Consider the following 23,622-nt stretch of genomic DNA (forward strand, 5'->3'; position numbering starts at 1 on the left):
ATGCACAATGTAGAAAAAGAGAATAGCACCCATACGCTTGCGGGTAAAAGGTGTTCACAAAGTGAAACGTCACTGTGATTTTCAGCAGTGATGGATTTTCGGTTGCATGTTAAGGTTGTTGACAATGATGTAGAGCATGGTTTATTATACCCCGAAATACGCACTTCACATTGATGATCTGCAATTGCAATGTGCAACAGTCCAATCACTCCAGAAAGACACATGGCCCTTACATGGGGTGCAAGACCTTAACTTGAGCTGGACATAATTACGAAGCGAGTGCATATATATTTGCGGTAACCAGTTATTACAGAATTTTACAGTTTTGTAATATTGTTACAAGTGGACGAGTTGCATACTTAAAGGGACACTAAAGTGAAAAATGATTTCTTCTGCATCAGTAAATTACTGTTCTACAACACCAAAAACGCCACTCTTAAAACAATAAGACGCTTGGTAAGCCAGAAAAAGCGCAAGAACGAAATATGGGTGGCGACGTCTACTTAAGTTCCTGCACCTGGGGGCTGTGACGTCATAGATTTTTATGGCACCTTCTAGGGCCTACTAATAATATATAGCAGTACAGATTGACTACATTGTGTTCTAAAGGAACCAAAGATTAAACATGGCAAGTTTCGAGAACCTTTATTCAGCCAACGCGGTCCTAGTGCGAGAACATATTTTGGAATCCCTGACGTCACGCTGACGTACCGGCGCTGGGGTTTCGGCGCGAAATTCAAATACTGATATTTGGACCTTCACTTTCACATCTCATAATGAAACAATTTTTTTTAAATGTCTGCTTGCAGGGTTCTCAAACAATGCTTCATTAGTCTAAACTGATTTATTGTTTCGCTTTAGTGTCCCTTTAACACAGCGTAAAAAGTGGACAAGCATGAAGATGTTTATGTTTAGAAGACATCCAAGACTTTTTGCTCTGTCTAAGGTGTCACCTTCACTCTGCCAGTGCTCTAGCTGCAAGTGCCGACTGAGGCTATGTCGGTGCACTGCACAGGTGTGTAGAAAAAGTGCCAGTGCCACTAACCACAAGACATTTGCTGCAAAGCTTGGCCACTGTATGCTTTCCAGAGGGATGTATTCCCTTGACTAGTGCACAGCACTGCACGTTGAGGCTCAACTGTAGCAAGTGCACCGGCTAGCCAATGGCCAGCGTCGTACCTTGGCCTGTCCTCCATCACCATGGTATAGAGAGAGAAACGAGACAGTGGCACAGCCGAGGAAGCCACATTTTATTCCTCCTTGAAAGTTTTTTCTCTTTCGTTTACTCTAGGGCGCATCACATAAACCACAGACAGATGTCATCGTTGGCTGGAAACCCACTGCTTGCTCTCCGTAAGTAGACGCAAGGGACATGGGCAGGAAGGGGTTGGGGGGGGGATGGGGGTGTGAAGTTCGAAACACACAGTGTTGACAACGCCAGCTGCAGTGCACACTGCAGCCCGTGCAAAGAAAAAACAAAACAAAAAACAATAAAGCTCAGCACTCAATGGACATTTTACTTCCCGGAGCTTTACATTCTAGACAAGGTAGTTCCTTGAAACGAGACCACTGCTATAGCCTTTATATTAAGACGGACCAGGCTATCGTGACCGCGTTCTTTATTTATACATGCCACATTTCTTTGGAAGGAGTTCTAAGACCTGGCAGTACTTCATAAACCCTGTATTCAGCAAGCTGTACGCTGGAATGTTCAGAGAACCTTTTATGTCCCTGTCCCATACAGCAGTACACAGTATCTATAGAAAAAAAAAGGGGGGGGGGGGGAGTATATATATGTACAGCCAAAAAATAAACTTGCAGAGCCCACTGATTTGATGAAAGCATTTCTCCAATGCATTAAATAAAAATGCCTGAAGTTCCAGCATACCACCAGATTCTTGGTTTTCTTCACACGCTGGCCTGATAGCCCATTGAGGCTGAGCTGCCCAAATTTAGTTTGTTTCTTCTTGAAGAACAAAAAAAGAAAACGATGTGACCTCTCGAAATGGTGGAGGGCAAGACTAGACAAAAAAGGGGGCATGAGGGGGTATTTGTGGATGGCAAGGGCGGGGAAGGGGACTTGGGCAGGGAGCCAAAGGGCAAGGAAAAGGTGCATTTGAAACAGGCGCGTATTGTACATGAATGTGATGGTATGCATGTGAGATGACAATGAGATCATGACCTGATCATAAACTTAAAATAGCAATGAATGTGAAAGAAGAGCAAACTGCCAAAAGACAAGCTTGAAATAATAAAAAAGTAATGTCACTGGGACCCTTTCTTTCTTCAGTGTTGTGTCCAATAACAAGCAGTAGTACTGAAAAAGAAAAGGGGAAAAAAAAGAAGAAAAAAAAAAAGATGGGCTCAATATTCGAGCCACAACAGTCCAGCATAAAAAAAGAAATTAGGGCAACAACAGAAAATAAATGCAAACTGCAAGTGTGCGACAGGCTTTGTCTTGGCACAAGTCGTTTCATTTTTTTCCTCGCTGTGTGCGAAGGAACTCTAGGTTCTTGCCCCAGTGCACGCTTCCTGTCCTATCAGCGACATTTTATCAGCTGGCTGGCCGTCCTTGTCAAGTGCTCTTTTTTCTCAATGGCACTCATGTATGATGAGAACACAAAAAAATAAGTTACCCCTTTTGTACAACCATCAGGCAGATGTGTGAACAAGCTAAAATGTGCGCACAAAAAAGAACAAAGGAACAAGAAAAAAGAAGACTGCACTTTCTCTTTAGAGCCCAGGGAGACGGGAAAAGGAGATAATGAGGATGCAAAGAAAAAAAGGAGGAGGAACAGGCAAGGCGTCCATTCCAAAAAAGACATGGACATTACATGAGCCACGCATAGCAGCAGTGCTTGCAAAGCTGGGGGAGAGGGGGCACACAGGAGAGGCTTTCACACCAATGTGTTAGAAAGACACCAGAAAGCATTCTGCAGCTTTTTTGCAGTGGATCGAAATAAGCACGCGCTTCCCCGTAGCAAAGAAAGAGCAAGAATGACAAGCACAATGACATTCACTTCTGCAGCAGCAGACAAAAGAACAGAGAAGGCAAGGACGAGAGAATCTGAACAACCTGAATGTGCGAGTGGCTGGCCAGGGGTTGGTGATAATTGAGAAATTAGCCCCAGAAGCAAATGCAATAACGATGATAATGATGGCCAATCTTCGAAACCCACAAAGCACAGGTGGAGGGGCACGAAATTCACACTCGCCGTGGAGGCTCTCGAGATGTACACACTTGCACACAACACAGGCGTGAAAGAGGCGGGCAGAAAAAAGGTGAGAAGGAAAGGGGAAGGGGGTATGCACAGTGAAATGGATGCAGCGATAGTCTGTGACAAACATCCTCCTCTCCATGCGCAAAGAAAAAAAAACCAAAAACGGCACGTGTGTTTGCTCACCTTGGCTCCCACAACTATAGGAGGCCACAGCTACGAAGAAGACACAGTTATGATTATTAACCACCCGAGACAGAAGAGGACAGGCACCAGCAGTTGTTCTTTACTCATTTTTTTTTATATATATATATATATCTCTTTTTCTGCTGCGATGCCTCGCCGGCCATCAGCAGTGATAGTGCCAGATGGTAGTGCCTCATCATATGCTCTTCACTTTCGGGCCATTAATAATGATAAATGTTGCATTCGTGTATGTCAACAAATGTTTTTTTTAACGATTTCCAGCCACCTTAGGGGGGAAAGTACAACAAACCATTCAAGGTGGGGAGAAGAGAAAGCGGTGGCATGCCGGAGTGTGTGTGTGTGTTGGTTGAGTGAGGCGAAAAGTGCTCAGTGGTCGGAAGGGACCATCTTGGGCGTGTAGACGGAGGCATTTGGGTCCAGGTTGGACTTTGGGATTTTCTTCTCCTCGGTGGCGGGGCAAGGTGCCGTGATGAACTTGGGGCTGTACAGGAGGGACGACACCAGCTCTGAGTCTAGCGGCACGGACGCGGGTGACACCGGGTAGGTGCTGGTGGCGGGCATCACCGCCATCACCTCAGCTATCTTGGTCTTCAGGTCCTCGACCTCCTTCTCCTTGTGCGTCAGCATTGCTGCACACACACACACAACATGAGAGGCTAAGCTGCTGCTTCACAGGCTCGGCAATTGCATCATGTGCCAAGGATCACATCTGAGTCACTGGCAAACCGCAGCGCGACGAACCACTTAAGATGCTAGCTTTCAAAATTTGTCATTGAAACTGCAAACTTTACTCAATGCCAGTGGCATTATGCAAGTAGCGTTGCAAACAACATAATGTGACAGCTTTCAAGGTTAGCCTTTCGAAGTTGATAATAAAGTGGAGGCACACATACCAGAGCAGAGAACACTGTTACGACAAAAGATTTATAATCTTTTCAGAGTGAACTTTGCTTAATTCAATAGATGCTTTAAAAGAAACTATTATTTCTGAATACAAAGAAACACTTGTATGTGACCAACACTGTCCACAAGGCTTCATGAATACTGTTACCATTTGTCTGTGCCAGACCACACAACAACTAATATCAAATGCCTACTCACAGTGTTACTTGCAAGGTTATACTGTTGTAACATGTCAAGTAATAAAAAAAATGTTGTAAACAAATGTTTTGTTGCTGTTCTTTCCACTGTTGTCATAATATTTCCCAACTAGTTGTCAATGTTATTGCCTTAGTAACAGGTGGCTGGAACTAGTCAAGTTACTTCAGGGCAGCTCTTTATACCTTCATTCGTCATGTATCATACATGACAATACAATAAAGCCTTGTTAAACTGTACCGGCTTAAACAGCAGTTTTATTTTAAAAGTAGTAAGTAGTAAAGTAGTAGTAAAGTACATAATGTGTTTTGTATCCGCATAAACACTACAAGCTTACTGCATGTGTATCGGTTAGCACATAGCGTTTCCACTTTTCGGCGTGCAATCACGGAGGAGCGTCGTCCCCATCGGGCGGCCCGTCAGAACAAGCCTCAGAGATCGGAACAACGGCCTCCAAGCGTGCTGTGCGTTTGCGCGTGAAGCGATGCACATCAACATAATTTCGGCGTCGTGCCGAAGCTCGGATAAAAAACACCGGGTGATCGGCATAGAAGGAAAATTGGACATTGTTCGTGCAATCGAATGTGGCACGAAGAAGTCGGCGCTGGCACGTGACAGCAATTTACCGTTGACTACGGTGTGTGGCATTTGGAATGCGAAGAAGGTGCTCAGGAGCAAAGCTGCGACCAAGAAAAGATGTTGGCCACGAGGTTCAACTTTTCGCCATCGTTGCCTCTACAGCCGAAGTGTCGCCTAACGACGGTGATGAGGACGACATGGAAAGCGACAGCACGGGCGATTCAGGCCCGACAGTGGCAGAAGCTGTGCGTTACGTCAGCCACACGAATACAATTATTGCGACGAGAACAGAACCCAGGAATGAAAAAGGTGCCCCGTGACTTCTGCAGCGCTACCGCGCCCATGCACAGGGGATATGCAACACCAACGAGGAATCTGCCATGTGAGTGTTTGCCAAGAAGAGGGGGCTGACTGAAACGCTGGCTTGCAGCTTCAGTAAGTTTGACGCCACTGTCATCACTGCTGGGCTGCTGCGGCATCAAACGAAAATAACAGACTTTTGTCGTGAGAAGTGAATAAATACTGCATGTTTTTGCCCTTTCATTGCACTCTTTCTGAGTTCCATTTTTCACAGGTAAGTTTGCGATCTCATGCTATTTCAGTTAAGCAGTAATACCGTTTAGTACGTACTTTTTCCGAGCTCCAGCCAACTACGGTTTAAGGAGGTTTCATTGTATATGAAAATTCAAGTACAGTAGAACCCTGCTGATACGTTCCTCGTTCATACGTTTTCATAAGCTTCCTCGTGTTAGAATCCTCTTTGATAGCCATTCAGGGGTAGGACTGCCCAAAGTAATTTTGTTGCAATTTTTGGAACAAGTAAAGTTCTGTCTTGGAGCAGTTTGGAGCAGACAAAATTTCATTTTGAAGCACTTTGGAGCAGCCAAATCTGAATTTTGGTTGAATAATGGAATATGGAATATGGCAGTGCACTTCGAAACAATGACAGAACACGTGGCAGAACACAAGCGCTGTACTGCAACTGTCTTAAGCTGAATCTTGATGCAGATTACCCTGATACTGAAACTGCCTACTGCATGCAAATTTTGGTAACAGTGCCTGTAGATCTTTTTTAGTGGTAGCAATCACAAAAACGTGTTGTGCAATAGCGAGTTCAAAATTTCCAAAAGTAACCCAAGACATTTTCTTATAAACACATTTTTCTTTAATGCCTTCACAGTGTGGGTGAAGTGCCTGGGAATGCGCTTCACCAACAGACCATACGGGGAAGCTAGAGTTATGAACTACTGTGGTTTACCGGAAGCCATTTCTACATAATTTAAATAATGTCGCCTTGTCGCAAGCCAATCAGAACGCAAGGCGGTAGAAGCGCACTTCGTAGCTATAGCCTACTAGAATATGTAAGAGTGGGTCAAGCGGCGGCACGGTGCATGCTTTCCTGTAAAGCCAAAAACGGCGGTGGCATTACAATCAACTAGATTAGGAAGAATATATAATTCCCATGCTGACACTCATGATGATAGCAGTAAATGTACTCAAATTGTGCAGTCCAGTTGATGCGGTATTATCATTTCTGGGTCACCATGTGTCACAACAGACTTAGGGAGTCGCAATCGACCCTGGGCCAGTATAATGTAAAACTACTCCAATATGTTTTTATTCCAAACCCACCATAAGCCCTTCGTGATAGGTAAAAATGGCTCAGACCTCTGCCATGTGGGCCCAAGAACATAATGGAATAGTTTCGCATTACACCAGCCCTGGGGACAGAGATGCCTGCCTACGGAACCCATTTCAGCGAGCGCCTCACGAATGCAGGATTCCTTCGTATTCCGCAAAATCAAAGCTTTTGCCAGCACTTTATTTCCATAATCCGATTACTGCTAAACCTTTGTATGTAAGCAGATCTACCATCACGAACAAATGAAACGTGAATAAGAATCATAAAGTAGAACACCTATCTTAAGTAAAAGTTGACAGTCAATTTAGCATAAAAGGATGAAGGCAAAAGCCTGCATGCTCGCGAGCAATTCATTAAATTACTTGACAATTTTCATTTGAATGCGCTGTTACTTCCTATTATTTTCTCACACCAAAGGTTATGGGTATGAGGGCCTTAATTAGCTATATCTTAACTGTGCCTTAATTAACTTCACCTTGATTAACACCAAAGGTCATGGATGAGACTCCTACCAATGGTCATGGGTTCGACCATTAATCATGGCACTATCAGTTTTGGTGACACTGAATTTTAGTACCACCAAAGGTCATGGGTTCAAGTGCCTTAACTTTGCCTTATTTACGCCAAAGGTTGTAGGTTCGACTCCCACCAGAGGCTGTGGGTTTGAGTGACTTAATTACCTCTATCTTAATTAACTTCACCTCAATGCGCACCAAAGGTCGTGGGGTTCAACTCCTACTAATGGTCACAGGTTCAACGATCTATGGTGACACCATCAATTTTGGGGGCCACTGAACTTTGATCCCACCAAAGGTCAAGGGTTCGACTCCCACCAAATCTCCTGGGTCCGAGTACCTTAATAAACACCAAAGATCATGGGCTCGAGTCCCACCAATGGTTGTGGATCTGCCTCTCATTAAACCTTTTAGATGCCTATAAATTCTGTTGATTGAAAACTTACTTTCACTGCATTTCTTACTTCTTCAGAATCATAAAAGGCATATAGCTGCAGAAAAGATTAAGAATTTTGAATTTTTCAGTGTGTTTTGTCAGATCTATAGAATGTGGACTCCATGCAAAACCCCTTACCGGAACATCAAATATGACAACATCAACTATTTCGTGCCTAGCAGGCTTGAAAAGCACCTCTCCAGCCACTTGAATATAATGCCTGGTGCAAAACGTGAAAAAAGTGGCTGGGGTTCAATGTGGCTTGAGCCTATTTATACAAGCGAAAGCTCTGTTAAGCATGGTTAGACATGGTTCTTCAGTACTTCTTCCCGGCGAGTTATATCGGCAGGGTGCTCAGACTCAGCCTGGCATCTGCAGTGAAGAGTTGACGCGATTGCACTGGTGCGTGCTTCATCCATGAGACTGAGCAACCAAGTGCCGGCGAAACAGCTGTTAAATCCTTGCCCAGTCACGTGGTACACAGCTGCGCTACCTCTCCACATCGGTTCACGTGATGTGACGTCACACATTCACACTTGCGCGCTGGCGGATAAAGGTCAAATGCGCGCCGAGATTGACCTTGGGATTTGTACCTTGAGGAGTAGAGCTGTCGCCCTAAAACAGTCAAAGAAGTCAACCTGCTACATACGACCATACTGACGCCGAGAAAAAATACGGACCTGCCTACCTTCTCACTCATTTTACTAAAACATTTTGCACTTGTTATTAAAACTTGCAGTGCTATTCCAATCAAGGAGTGTTTCAAGATGTATGCAACATAATTTAAACATTTTTACTTTCATCAATGATTTTGCTGGTGATGCAATACTTTGGTGTACACAAATGTGTACACAGTGCCTGAAAGAGTTAATTTTGGTGCCATAACGGCGGACAACGGATTTTTCGACCCATGAGGCACTTAAGACTTTCGCCTTAACTCGCTACCATGATCTTACGCTGCTACTTATAGGGTTGATAAAGGTGGCATAGGGCTCACACTAAGCTTGAGGCCAAAATTATGTCGACATTACATATTGGTGAAAACAGATAGAAAAGAATGCATTTTAGTTAACCCTGACTTGTTTAACTACCATACAGCCACATACTTTATCAGTATCTTTCTAGGTATGGGTTTCTGAGGTGGTTTCACTCTACACAGGAAATAACAACATGAAGACACCATCAGCAATAAATTCAAATGCGAACCATTCTGAGACTTTCGTTTCCAGTTTAGGTGAAACTGAGAACATTTGTAAGAGTGGCTTAATTCAGACTTTGAAATCCCCCCCCCACCCCACATGGCACTAATCCATACTTAAAAACTAGCTACCAGTCAATGCCCAATTTTTCGGACTCCCTAGGGGCCGTGAAAACATCCGAAAAAAATGAATGGATGGGCTTCACTGCCCCAAAAGCTCATGTTGTCACAGGCACTCATTAGGCGTATTGTAGCTCGTACTTCGACAGGAGATGGCGGGTACCTGCGTATATAATTAAGGAATGCATACCAAGTCCCGTGACAGTTGCCCTGGCACACTTTAGGTATGCTTGACCGTGCAACATTGCTGTAGAGCAGCGAAGCTGACTTTCAGGATTCGGCATTTCTCAGTTTTAGTTTGTTTCATCATCATCATCAGCCTATTCATGTCCACTGCAGGACGAAGGCCTCTCCCTGCAATCTCCAATTACCCCTGTCCTGCACCAACCGATCCCAAATAGCACTCGCAAATTTCCTAATTTCGTAATTCCATCCAGTCTTCTGCTGTCCTCTACTGCGCTTACCTTCTCTTGGTACCCATTCTGCGGTTCAACAATTATCTAGTCTGCGCATTACATGACCTGCCAAGCGCCATTTTTTTCTCTTAATGTCTATTATAATATCCTTTATGCCCGTTTGCTCTCTGATCCAAACTGCTCTCCCGCCCTGAGGGCCCTACATGCGTAAGAGATCCCCTAATTTGTCCGCCCTTTGCGGGTTTTTGCTGATCGGTTTAGGTTGCACGACATAGTGTCAATTCTCGGTTGCCCTAGCCTCGTTTCCCGCATCTTACGCATGCACGCACGAGTAAGATGCCTGGTGTAGTCTTGTGTGGACGCGATCCTTTCACCTTGGGCGATCGAAACGCACGTGATCTGCGCCCGGTCGGCTGAACAAGGAGCTTTGTGCTGGCCACAGGGGTCCATGTCTCAGTAAGGTGCCTGGTGTAGTCTTGTGCGGACGTGATCCTCTCGGTAAGTGCGGCGACTGTCTTATATTCCCTCATCTTTTAAAATTTGCAATAATTAGAAGCATTTCTCTCGGAAACCATACTTAGTTCAAGGGAATTTTCTACGTCTAAATAACTTGTCTTGTCGTATTTGAGTGCTGTCCGCCATGTTATCTGTTGTCAACGTAACTTTTTCTCAAGTCTCTAAATTTACTAAGGCAGTCTTTCGCGTGTGCACCATCGCCACGCACGTTTATATCTCCTTCCGTTTCTCTCCTGCGCATGCGCTTTAGAACCCCGGCACTGCAATTGTGTTTGAGTAATTTTCTTTTACCTTTTCTTTCTCTTTTTCCTCCCTCAAAGGGACACTAAAGGTTACCAGAAAGACAAGTTAAAGTGGTAGAGCAATGTTCTAGAACGTCTAAGGCATCAATCTAATCGCGAACAGAGCTTTAGTAACCGAGAAATTGAGGTAAATGCATGACACGATTTGAGACCCCCCCAGCGACATTCCGGTACTAGCCCGATGACGAAAGCACTCCTCATAATTTGTGTTACTAATACTTAACTACTCGTACTAAAAATATCATTTCATTTGATTATAAGACGGAAGAAAATGCTACTTGTCTACGTCTATTCGATTCTAAGGAAAAACATTTTGACGTTACCCTTCAGTAGTATGGGTGGTCGAAAGGTTTCGTTTTCGCTGGACTCTGCGCCGCGCACGCTTTGGAGTTTCAGTAGTTTCATTATCGCGTCATGCTGTGCGAGTTCTGCTGGCTCGCGAAACTTTCATTTCGAACAAACAGTGCGAATGCCACGTCCTTGTGATGTCGTGGGAAGCCCTCGTTGCTTTCCCGCTCCGGAGAGCCAGTGTCGAGGCCGCCGTCGTAGTATGCAACGACGCTGGCAGCGCGAGCCCTCAGCAGCAGGTCACGCTTGTCAGTGCTCAAATCGCTGAAGTTGAGCCCAGCATCGCGAGTCAATCTGTCGTTGTCAGGGTCCATTGTGACGAGCGTCGAAGTTTGCGTCATGGAATAAAGTACCAGCTTATGGTCGTGCGTTTCTCCTTCCGCTAGCCACCACTCCCGCTTTCGCTCTGCTGTCGGCTCTGTCTTGGCTTTGTTTCTGGCCGCGCGTTTGCGGTTTGCGCAGAAAAGCCGTAGCGCCGTCTGCGGACGCCGTTCTACTCACCGATGGCGCAACGTCACTATGAGACCATGATGTCAGTACTCCTCGATCGGAGGGCGGGCGATTTGAACTGCGCTAGACGTACGCGGACGCTTCAGAACGCATTTTCTCTTAAAATAAGTCTCTCCTTGGCACGAAACAAGCGTTTTGAGGTTTCTGGGATGGTATTTCAACAGTCCACACTCACTTAATAGTAACCTTTAGTGTCCCTTTAAACTCATACTCTTTCTCCATTCTCATTCTATTTCTACACGCATTAACAAGTGAACAGCGCTCGCGTTCGATCCCATAAATGAAAAAATATATAGAAAATTATCAGTCATAGCACTCGTAGTACGGCCTTCTGGGCCGTTCTCTTTTCGAAAATAGTCATATTGGGGTTATCATAATTAGACAAAGGTATTTCGCTCTCGCAAGCAGCATTCCTCGGGATAGTTACTCGGGCGAGTTTCTCACGCTAAGGCGTTAAGCGTGCGTCGCTCGCCTCGCACCTGCACAAGCTTTTCCTAGTCTCTAGAGCCACTCAAGTTCCCTCTCATCGACGGTGGGCCATTTTTCCAAGAAAGTATGCCTTCCAACCACTGGGAATCAGCAAAAATTGACCATTGCGGACAACATCAGGCTCTTTCCCCGTAAGTACGAGCCTCGGGACAGGAGCTATGCCGCTTCAAAGTAACCTGGGGCCTGGCGGACCAACTGACTAAGCCATCTATCCGGCCAACATCCAGGGGTCACGAGTACAAATCCTCAATTTTCTTCTGTCTTATTCCTTTTTTATCTCTTTGCTTCTAGTTCATCATTATAGCAGGGAATTACATCTTCGCCACGACCGTCTGCACGGGGACCCTCTTAAAATTTTTGAAACAGTTGTCATAATTTTTTTTCCTCTGTTATTTATGGCCACTAACATGCAGGTCATAAACTACCTGGTTTCTCCAGTTGAGTTCTATGTGTGTGGTTTAACCGAGCTCAGATTGGTCGCGCTTGACTGATCAAAGAAGGCGCACCACTGTAGGTTAAATGAGGCATACAACTCCTGTCTCCCTAGTGCTTAGGCTCGCTGCATTCCCAGAAAAACTACGAGGTCAGGTACCTCCGCCCCCCCCCCCCCCCCCATTCCCTACTTCTCATTAGCTCTTATAATCAATGTGCAAAGCTGTAGAAGAGATGAAGACACAACCGAGAGCCACCACAGTCAAGGTCGCCTGCTTTGTGCGAATCTCAGCGCGGTAGAGCGACTGAACTTTCTGAATAGCCACCCGGGAGCACAAGTGTTCGGATGACAAGAGACAAGCAGACACGACGAGTGGATCAAACGACACTCGGGGCCTCTTGGTAAGCGCTGAAAAACTTTTCCCTTTTTATTTTTATGCACAAGTGCTAAGCGCTGTTCAAATTTAGCAAAAATGTATCGTGTACCTAGGCGTTTATTTTTGTTTGTTTGTTTGTTTTTCTTTAATAAATAGATATACATGCTTACACAAATATTATGCAACGTAGCATGCTTTCTGCGATTCAAAGCCTTCGATTAGGATTAAAATGGTGGACAGCGGCCATTGCTGACAGTGGCAAATTGTTTCAGTGAAAATAACGACGCTGAACAGCAAGGAGCCTGGCAGCGAACGTCTGAAGCAGCTAGGCCTAGCGTTCCCGCGATGATGGCTGCCAACAAATTGGTGGGCAAGAGTGCCGCTTCGAGGTTGTGATACAAACCAAATGGCAGTGGCTTCGATTAATGCTATTTCGGGCCTGCAGTCACGGCGAAAAAGTCGGGAAAATCAGACAGCAAAAAGTTTTGCGTCCAAAATTTCGGACGTTCTTATACATTGACTCTATGGGATACGTGGTGGATCCGCAAAGGCGTCCGAACTATCGGGCATGTCCAAAAAATCGGTCGTGGACTGTAATTACACTTAAAATGCATTCGTTACAGTACGCATTTCTATTCATGCCAACGGTACAAAAGCAAAACCAGATGCCACAGTGGCAACAAGATAATGATGCACTGGACGTGAGGGAAAAACAGTGAGGGAAATTTGCATCTTGCAGTGCGCTGCTCGATATTAGGACTCCGCCTGCACGACTGTGTGCCAATCTGGCCACAGAAACGATAAAAAATAACTATATTTTGGTTTTAATATGTAGCTGGCATGATCGCCAGCTCATAGAAACCGAAACTAACGAAGTCTGGTCAATTGAGTAGTCACCGAATGCACACAACTCGAGGACAAGCCAAGCTAAGTGTTGAAAGATGGCACTGGCTGAATTTGCTGCTTGTTATGCGAGTTCCGCACGTCCAGCGTTTTTTGTTTGCATGTTAAATAGCGACACGATTCTGGGCGACTTCTTCAAGCAGTTTCAAGTGGCGCCAAGTCCACCCTTATGTCAGCACCGACATGGGTGGTGATTACACGAGAGAAGTGCAGGACAATGACTGTTGCAAGAAAACCACAATCATTTGGCTATAGCAACTTGGGTCGATGTTGGTTATGTTGCCAGGGGATGAAGATTTGGTACATGAATTGACAGTGCTTTTTGTCTATCCGTAGCAACAGCAGGACAATGGTCAAAATACACACTGACCAGGTCACAGGCAAGCACATGTGCATGCAGCAACGCGTTGACAAACTTTGGCAGCAGAATCGCTGTTGAAGGGCCTGTGATCCTGGCACTCTGATAAGACAGCATGCTTGGTAGCGTGTCAGGAGAGTCGTTGCTAGTAGACACTGATGCATCTGGCACTAGTCACACGAAATCTTGCGAAAGATTTGATATCCCCGAAAGTGATGATCCAAGAATACGACATCTTTTTCGGACACTTTCAAAAATTGGTCCCTGATTCACTGCCTCCATCTGGTATTTCATACTTACGTGGTCGCTGCGAGTCTGTATTTTTAGTCGGCAACTGTAAATTCCTTGGGGGCTGAGCCATATATGATGTGTGTACAATACGTTTCACGGGTATTACAATTTTTTCTGTGGAAAACATATTAGAGGACTTCTAGAGTAATAAATTTAACTATATCTTAGCATTTTTTGGCTTCAACACTAGTACATCTAGGATTTCACGGTTAGGTCTGCAACCCACACTCAGAAAACTTTCCAGATGAAACTGAGTAAACAACAACCAGTAAACATGTGGCAAACTGCTTCTGGTTAATCTGCCTCATGGAGGCTGTTCAGCAAAGAGAAATCACAGCTGCCAAAGGCTAAGGAGGGCACATACCTTGGCAAATCTCTTGCTGCCGCTTTGCCTCGCCAAGTGCCGAGAAGAGATCCATCTTTAACCTCGTCTCTGCGCTGAGTGAGTTCTCCAGGTGTGCGTTTTTGTCTTGCATGGCTGACAGTGCAGACATGAGGATCTCCGTGTCCCCAATAGAGTCTTTGTACTGCCGCAGAGACTGCGCACACAAGAGAAGCAAATCCATGCACTTTCACCGACGAGACTGTTTTGCTCATATTAAGAATGTGAATGCTAAAGATCAAGAGAAAGCCTTAGGTCAGGCCAAACTTCAGTGTAACACAAGCCCTAACTTTACAAGTTTGTCATTCACATTATGAAGTCATAGGTGGTTTGGTGCTTCTTGTGTGCTTGTTCAAACGTTGCACCGTGGGTGCAAGAAGCCTAACGTGATATGCAACTACCTAAATTTGACTCTCATTACAACGGAACCTAATAATCCGACAAAAAATGTCCATTTTATTTGAAGTCTGTAATAACCGAGATGCCTAATTTCCTCAATTTTCGTAGCGATGTCAAACAACTTTATTGCAAAGAGTGAGTGACAAACCTCCAAAGTAAAAAAACAAACAAAAAAGTCGCAGTTTCTCCCAAAAGGCAAAGCATAAACTGCGGTAGCAAATTAAGCAAGATAAGCGCAGCAGCGAGTGAATTGACCTTCGTGCTGTCTCTCGCTTCAACGCAAACTAAATGTCGAAAGCACAGCACATATGAAGCTACCAGCACTCGGCGCACTTTGTCCACATCGCAGGTCACTTTCAAGATAAGGTGCTCGTGCTGGCGCTCACTTTGTCCCCATCGCAGATTGTTTTTAAGATACGGCTCCCATGCGGCTGCGCCATTAACAGCAGCCACTGGAGTAGAACTCCCCTACTCCCCCCCCCTACCTCCCCCCGTGCTTCGCGCTTTAAAGACAGCATGCTTCCACCCCGCTTTCCTCCCTCCCTCCCTCACGCGGAACAGATTGAGCCGCGATCGTCGGCTGACCCTCGCGAGTTAGTTGCCAGCCCATGCCAACATGGCAAAAGTCTGTTCTATGTGCCTGATTTTGACAAAAACTGCTGCTAATTTTGTACGCTGCAGCCAATAGTCCAATGTAGGGCGGTCCCTTAAAAGCGAACTTCGTTGCATTAATAAAATAGGTAGAACAAACTAAGGCTGAAATATGGCCCGTTATACAGTCAAACCCACTTATAACAATATTCAAGCACCACGGAAATTCCATTGTTAAAACTGATAATTGTTATAACCGGGTTGAATTTAAAAAATCAAAATAGGGGGATGGCAGAGCTGATGTGAGAAAACTATAATGGTGGGGAGGCCAGTGCCCACCCCCACCACCTTCCTTCGCCTGGCTGCTGATTGTGTTCACTAGTTTAACTGCTTCCTGGGTGCTCTGATCGCGTGTAACAAGCCGCGGCTGTCGGCTTTAAAGAATGGCACTGCTATAACAACTGCAAAGAAGTGTCACGGGTGGCAAGTGATATGCGAGCACTGCCGAGGTATCACTTTGGTGGCCTCAAAAGGGGCCTTTTAAAAATTGCGAGAAGGCTGCCGCACCAGCCTGTCAGCTTGGGAAATACAAAAGAAACGCTGAGGAGAGATTGCTACAAGCATCTCGCCACATATTTCTCACTGGCTTGCATGAGAAAAGCCTATGTCCGTCAGCCTTGCATGCTTTAGGCGAAGCTTGCCGACATCCTTCTCCAGTGCTCCACGTAGTGCAGTGGAATGTTCCTCGCGAAAACGAAGCTTCGGAGGAACTGAATCATCTCCCGGGCCTCCTGTGACGACAACGTTCAGGCAGCCTGCCCTACCGCGGCATCACTGCCGTCGTCGCAGTCGCTATATGATGCAAACATGTTCGCGACGATTGTCTCATCGGTTAGAAGCACTTAGTTTCCAAATCTATAGCCATGTGCTTTCTTTTCAACGGCAATGTCGTGCATTGCCGATGTGTGGTGAGGAACAACTTCAACGCAACCAACAATGACGAATGCGGGTGATTAAGCTGTTTGCAGAACAGCACTGAATGAGGAGTCAGCGAGAAACATGCGAGTAATCTGCTCGCAGTGCAGTTGGCGCGGTCCATTAATGTTTCGGAGGGTGGGGCCCATTTGTGGTCGGAGGGGTGGAAGGGCGACGGGAGAAAGGTGCACGAAGATGGCTGAAAAATGATCTCACGGTGGCTGTTGGAGCAGCAGCCCATTGTGCAGCGGCTTGAATTTCTCATTTTCTTTTTTTCTTTTCAAGGATTTCACATTTCACTACCTTTTGGCTTGGACACCCAGAAGACAGACTTCATCGTTATAACCGATAATGCGGCATCGGGACATTGTAGTAAGCGGGTTATTTCACCATGGAAAACATACAAAGGTCGACGGTGCAGCAGCTCTCATTGTTATAAACGACATATTGTTAAAACCAGTATCGTTATAAGTGGGTTCGACTGTATCCGGAAGTCTGTTGTACACGAGTCCATTGCAACGAGCGTAGAGTGTACTTGATGATATCAATAAAATGCAAATTTGTTGCAGTGACTGCATTTTTGGTGTCTGTTTCATTTTACAGAAGGTGTATGCGCCAAGACCCAGAAAGTGGTCATGTGGGTGCAGAACATTATGGCAGCTTTCGAACTTTGCTCGGTCATCTGCTATTTGTGAAGCCCAATGCAGCAGCATAGCAGAAAACCCACGCAAGCCGAAGCGCGCGCACGCACGCACACCTGGGATATAAAAAAAATCGAAACCCTGTCATGTCACTACTTTTAAAGTTGCTACAATACAAAAATTCCACCAGAACTCATCTATGACGTTTGTCGAAGTTATGCGACAGCCCCCCATTCGCACAGCACACATACTTTATTAAATTTCACCACAGCAGAATGAGTGGTCCATGACAGCACGTCCATTTGGTTTTGTGCTTTTGCAGCCAAGGGCACTGCATGTCTCTGGAGACCGTCTAGCCTCCAACTTGTGAGCCACACATGTGCGTTGAACTGTTGGCATGGCGGCAAGGACGGCTACTCGCTTACCAAGCTGCAGACCCTAGTTTGATTCCTCATAGGGGCTAGATTTTTCATCTTTTTACTAGGTCATCATATCAAGGCCAGATAAGACAGACCAAAGTGGGGTAAAGTAGCCAAAGAGTGCTCTTGCATTTAAAAGGAAAATCACTGCGCAGTAAAACACACTTGTGAATAGAACTGAACAGGGAATGTGAACAGAAGCTGTTGATCTTACTTGCGCCTCCCGCTCCATGGCACGCATCTGGTCCTCTCGGACCTTGAGGTCCCTCCTGAGCTGCCGCACGTCGTTCTCGAGGTCTCGCCGCCGCGCTTTGCAGCTCTCTGTACACTCACTCCTGCACAATCCACATGCAGACATACATGCTAATGCTCAATAAAGTAGGGAGAGTTGGCAAAGCATTTTCACGAGGAATAGAGCAGAAGTTAGAAAACACAAGACCTGTGTATGCAGATACAACGTCACCTTGTTTTTCAATATTAGTGACACTGGTTTAGGTAGCTTTCATGACAACATTCAGCCACAGGCCATTGCAGACAAACACACTTGAAGGCCAAATGCAATGAAATACAACTCGGGCTAAGCGCATTATAAATGAAAAACATATACATTTGAAGCAATCTTGGAAAACGTGATGGCCACGTAATTGCCTAATTTTCCTATTAACAGCTGTTAAACAAAGCACTTATACAGATGAAGCGGGGACCTGGCAATTCAAAGATATGACACAAATCTTAAAACTCTGCCTCCAAGGAGGAGGAGGCAGTTTTAATGAAAAGGAAGGACGAAAGGTGGTCCTAGAAAGCCTGTATCTAGCCTGCTACTCTTCACCAGGGTAAGGGGAAATGGCAGATGCAGAGAGAGAGGTAGATGGCAGGTGACTATGCTATAGTGAATACAGTGAGATGCTATATATGCAAGTTCAATACAAAGATGTGCACTGCCTATAAAGGCACCACTGATAGCCACCCAGTAGGTACTTTTGTACGCTCGAGATGCAATAGCAGATGACAGCATTTTGCAGACAGGGTGGCTGGAGTTTGAGGCTGTGATTTTCCCTTTGTTCGGGTGCCAGACCACTACTTCAGTGATGACAGCTGCAGCAAAGGCCCAGGCCTCTATGAGAGCAGATATGTACACGGTGTTAACAGAGTTTGGGACAGTTTTCGTGTACGCCAACATACACGATTCGATTACGCTATGAGCATGCATGTTGGTTGTTCAGCTGTTGGTTGTTCAGCTGCAAGTGAGTCAAGCGGCGATTCCTCCAGTGCGGACTACTGCCGAAGTGCCGAATCGGAATATATCTATTTCAATGCATCTACTATTTTATTTTTATTATAGGTATTTATGCAAGCCCATCTGTATTCATGAATAAACAATGCATGTTTACCTATGGAAAATATTTTTTTGTAACTTTATAATCACTCTAATAAAACTGCGGTATATCTTTTTTTTCGGAATAGGTAAGTCAGAAGATTTTAAACCTGCAATAAAAGGATTCAACACCAGTGGGTTGCATTCGGTGAAAAATGTCTACCCTTACAGGGTCAAGGGACACTAAGTGAAAACACTACATAGTTGTGCAAGGCCCACACTTTTTTCTTTATATATTTTACTGGATGAGGGCCTTAACACGAGGCAGGCTTACGGATAGCAGTGAAGCCTCGAACTGCACCCAGACTATTATGAAAAATAAGGTTAACTACTGGCTCCTGACTATGAACACATTTACCATCTCCCACCGATTTTTTTAGACATGGACCATGCCTAGAAAATGTCAGAATTGGGAAGTCCGAAAAAACTAATTGCAACGGTAAAAATCTATTTCTTTGTTTTTTTAGGGCACCAACACAGTAGAAAATTTGTTTACAGACTTTTGCCCTATTCAAACAAAATTTCTTCGAAGTTTCATGATGGCCAAGGCTGCGGGTGCATATCTCAATCACCGTTATGGATCGTTGTGAAGTTCGGATATCATGTTCATGGTCTAGACTCCGTGACACTGTTAGTTTAGGCTGTGCTGCACAATAACCAGTTTAGAGCTTGTGAGGATCCGAGACTCTCACACGACCCCTGATACATTGTTTTCCCCGCATGTCTTAAGTCTCCTGTAATCCAGCTTCTCTGCGTAGCTTAGTGCCGGCGGTGGGCGATCTGGTTGCAGCACATTACGAGATGGCGTGAGTGTTGCGCTGCTGAGGCTGCATGGCGGCGGTATTAGTCAGGCGCAAAAGGGAGAAGACTGTTCTCATTGGCTCTGGGTCGGAAACCGGCGCAGACGTTCCGCGCGTGTGCCGACCCATGCTTCTGTGGGAACCTCTCGTGAGGCCTACATTGGAATGGATGAACAAGATCGTTCGAACGTGCCACTGTTTGTACGACACTATATGTGAACGACAAGGCGTTAGTGTCCAGCATGGGCAAACATATTCGCTTGCTATCGGGTCGAGGCGAGTCGGACTTCCACGATTTGTTGCATGCCCGTTGGCATGTTTTGTGGATAGCAACTCGGCTAGTTCATGAAAAATGCAATAAATGCTGTTGTGATTGTTTGCACTACTGTGTTGTCGTTCCTTTGTCCCAAGAGCACGGGTGAGAACTCCACCAGCTTTACTCCGTTTACGCCCACATACAAGCTTACACTGTTCCATGCAGCATGCGCACACACAAACTCGGTAGTCATTTATGGTAGTTGCCGGATGATTGCCTGCACACCCCAATTTCACTTCACGCACGTGGTCGTAAGTTCAGCCTGTGCATGTGATCTCACGCCCTATCGCCGATGTGGTCTACTGGTACAATGCATATCATATTGACCGCAAATAAATACGGGGACAGCGGAAGACAACACAAAAACAACACGGCCGGTATTGTCAACTTATTGACAACACCGTGTTGTTTTTGTGTTCTCTTCCGCTGTCCCCGTCTTCATTTTCGGTCAATATGATATGCAGTAAACACCAACTAGGCCAAACTGAAGTTCTACTGGTACAATCATTTTAAGGGCGAAGTTCCGCAACAGCTTGCAGCCCGGCAAACTTGTCAGCTACGTCTAATCACATACCGCTTCACCAGAGTTGGCACCCAAAGTTGTAGTTTGGTGACGAGTGTGGGACACGGTGGTGATAATGCCATCATTGGCAGGACAACTAGTGCCGTCTAGTAGTGGCTTGTGGAAGTTGACCAGCACGCTCGTATGCACTTGATGCTTAGTGAAACTTTTTGTCAAAATCTTTGCACTCCAAAGTAGGGATGCAGGCCTTACTTGAAGACGGGCCTTACAAGAGTAAAGGGTATTATGCTGAGTTAGATCAGTAGACTTATTTGTCTAGAAGACTACAATCGCTTTCGGTCTACAAATACTATACGACTTTGTTACATAGGAAATTGTCACTAAAGAGCCACTACTGCTCCTCAATTTGAATCGCCCACACCAAGGTGGTCGGGTTGAACTAATCCCCACATGACCTCCCTCTCGACCGCTCTGTGACTCAACCAGTGCTGACATCACACGAGAGGTACCACAGTCAAAAATAGGTAGCGCCACTGCAATTTAGTATTATTGTCACGTTTCTTGATTATGAATGCTCTGTTCTCGCTACAAATGAAAAATTCGTTACTGGCAGAAGCCACTCTATATTTTTTTTTTAAATGCCCCTAACAACTATCCATACAGACATATCGGCTGTAACAAGAAATGTGACAAAAAAGGAATGGTGTGCCGACCTCGCTGTGGCCATGGCGACTGCTGCCCGTGCAGCTGCGGCCTCCTCAGCCTTCTTGGCCTTGCGCTCCTGGCTGAGCTGCGTCTCCAAGACACTGCGGAGCTTCCTCTCCTCCTGCAACCGCTTCTCCAGCAGGCTGACGTTGGACTTGTCCTGCTGCCGCGCTGTCACTAGGTTGTGCAGCCTGCACATGTTGACCAGTTGTGCCAGCTGATTGTCACGTGGCACCACAAACGTTTATTCCTCAACATCGTACTAATCATAATCTGCAGTGGAAATTTCTTTGTCTGATCCCAACTAGCACTGTAAGTGAGGAGCCATGCTTAAGCCAACACTGCCCCATAAATTATCGACGTGGGGCCAGCATTGTCCAATACAGGGTCAATGCAGGGCCTGCACTGTCCAACAGCAGGCCAATGTTGAGCTGTTACTGTTTAATAAAGAGCCAATGTGGTCCCCAATGTTGAGCCTATACAGTGCTGGCTCTACTTCCTGTGTTGCTGGGGTATGCTAGCTAAACTATATGCTATCCATTCCCATAGACACCAGCGCTACATTCCTCTTGAGCAGCTTTCTTCTTTAGGCTGTACAGGAAAACACATCACAAACGCAACCCACCGTGATTAACATCAGTTATAATAAGCAGAAAAAGTAGGAGAAATCTTGCAACAACCCTGGTTCAGCCTTCAGAGTAATTTAGTCATTCAAGCATTTTGCACTTTCTACAGAACCTCGATGCGAGCTACGCAGTCACTGGATATTAAGCTTGCACTTGCATAGGAATGTCTGTTTGAACAGTTGAAACGAACACATTAAGAGCAGCTGGCAAAGATAATAGAAAGGTGAAGCACAGTTGCTCATAAATGGCACAATACTGCTAGTCTTGCTAGTCTGGAACAAACAGCTTTATGACAAGAAAAGAGAGATTGTAGAGGGAAAACAAAAAAGTGGCTGTATTGGCGAGAGGTACTGTAGAGTCCCTACAAGGTTTTACCAATCCTTGCTATAAGCACAAAACAAACTTTTTGTATTCTGTCGAAAACTGCATTATGACTAAGTGCGACCTTCCGAGACCAAAACAAACAAAAAGAGCAGCAAGGAAAGGCATGCAAAAAGTGGAGGACAAGTAGCCTACTTGTTCTGCAGGCTCTCGTTATCCTGCTGTAGCTGGAGTAGCTCGTTCTTGACGGACCGCTCCCCCGCACTTAGGTTGTGCAGCTGTGACCGCAGCTCCTGCTCCATCTGTCGACTCGCCTGCAGGTCTGTCTTGAGCCGCTTGACGTCGGCCTCCAGCCTGCCACAGCAATACAGAAGCATCAGCACAGCCTCCAACCACAGCCGGCTGAGAAGCAAACTGCAGTAACCACTAATGCAAACAGAAGAGAGCAACACAGGACTATGACAAACGCAAACTTTGACAACTCTTATGACAGCTTTCAAGCACGCTTCATTCAGCTTTCACGCAATCTGTTGCAGGTGGTGCCATCATGCTTCCTTAGCAGAAGTCACCTGAAAAGAAAACTGTATGTTCGAACCCAAAATATGACCCTGGTTCCACAAAATGCCAGCAATGGTTGCCTCACTGTTCTATCACTTCCATCAGCGTTTCCTGCCACTGTTGCCATGCCAGTCTCATATTGTAATCCCTGTGAAATGAGTACTGACATGAAATTCAATCTATTTCTTTTCCCCTGTATATGAAGGTTCGAACTCTCTAAGTTCTAGAAGAATATTAACAAGTGTCGGAGCGCCCTAAATAATTTACACTATATTGATTGTTTTTAACAGCCAGCTTTGCTTTCGATATCATGCAAGTGGACGCGACATGACGTCATGACACATTGACTTGCTCTGTTTCTTCAATTGCTGAAGCTGCCACGCGTGAAAAGCACCGCAGAAGAGTGCACAGCACTCTTGTTTTTTTCATGAGCAATGTCGTCATAGTTAGCCTTGCTGCCACATGACATCAGCAACTGTTGCTCTGTGTCATGGTATCACAATAATGTCAATGTCACCAGGGCCGGCATTTTGAGATTAACTGTAGTATCAAAGTGCCATCCTCCTACGTGTGAGAAGCATGTGGTAGAATTCCTATTACTTCAAAAATATGCATCAGTACTGCTTTGAGCCAGCTACTGCTTTTCTAGGTAGCATTAAAGACTGTTCTACAACCTTTTGTAGTTGGGAATTAAACTTATTCTAGTCATATCTATAACCTAGTTTACCTTTTATCAAGTTCTAAACCAAGTTACTGGCAATAAAGAATTACGACAGCAGCTGGGTACACACCTGAAGTGATGCAGAATACAGCACACAGCAAGTTTGTCATGGAGCTTAGAAATAAATAAACTATAATACTGCAATCGTCTGCTGCTTCTTCAAAGTACTGCGGTTTATTTAATATATGAAAGCACACCAGTCATCATCAGGCAGGCGCTTTTCTAGCAGATGAAAAACCAGCGAGGTTTAAAGAGACACTAAAGGCAAATACTAAGTGAACGTGGACTGTCAAAATATCATTCCAGAAACCTCGC

General features: G+C 45.3%; 1 protein-coding gene across 2 annotated transcripts in view; it reads right to left on the minus strand.

Moving 5' to 3' along the window:
• Positions 1-1,232: 1,232 nt before the first annotated feature.
• Positions 1,233-23,622, minus strand: part of LOC142585751 (macoilin) — a 46,847-nt gene continuing 24,457 nt past the window's right edge. For both annotated transcript variants that reach the window (XM_075696734.1, XM_075696733.1), the window contains exons 8-12: positions 22,224-22,382; positions 21,090-21,272; positions 17,577-17,697; positions 14,320-14,494; positions 1,233-4,054 (exon numbers count right to left, since the gene is read on the minus strand). In XM_075696734.1, the coding sequence (XP_075552849.1) occupies positions 3,792-4,054; positions 14,320-14,494; positions 17,577-17,697; positions 21,090-21,272; positions 22,224-22,382 (901 nt within the window). In that variant the 3' untranslated portion in view covers positions 1,233-3,791. The remainder of the gene's footprint in view (positions 4,055-14,319; positions 14,495-17,576; positions 17,698-21,089; positions 21,273-22,223; positions 22,383-23,622) is intronic.

Source organism: Dermacentor variabilis, chromosome 6 (genome assembly GCF_050947875.1).
Source record: "Dermacentor variabilis isolate Ectoservices chromosome 6, ASM5094787v1, whole genome shotgun sequence".
Classification (NCBI taxonomy): domain Eukaryota; kingdom Metazoa; phylum Arthropoda; class Arachnida; order Ixodida; family Ixodidae; genus Dermacentor; species Dermacentor variabilis.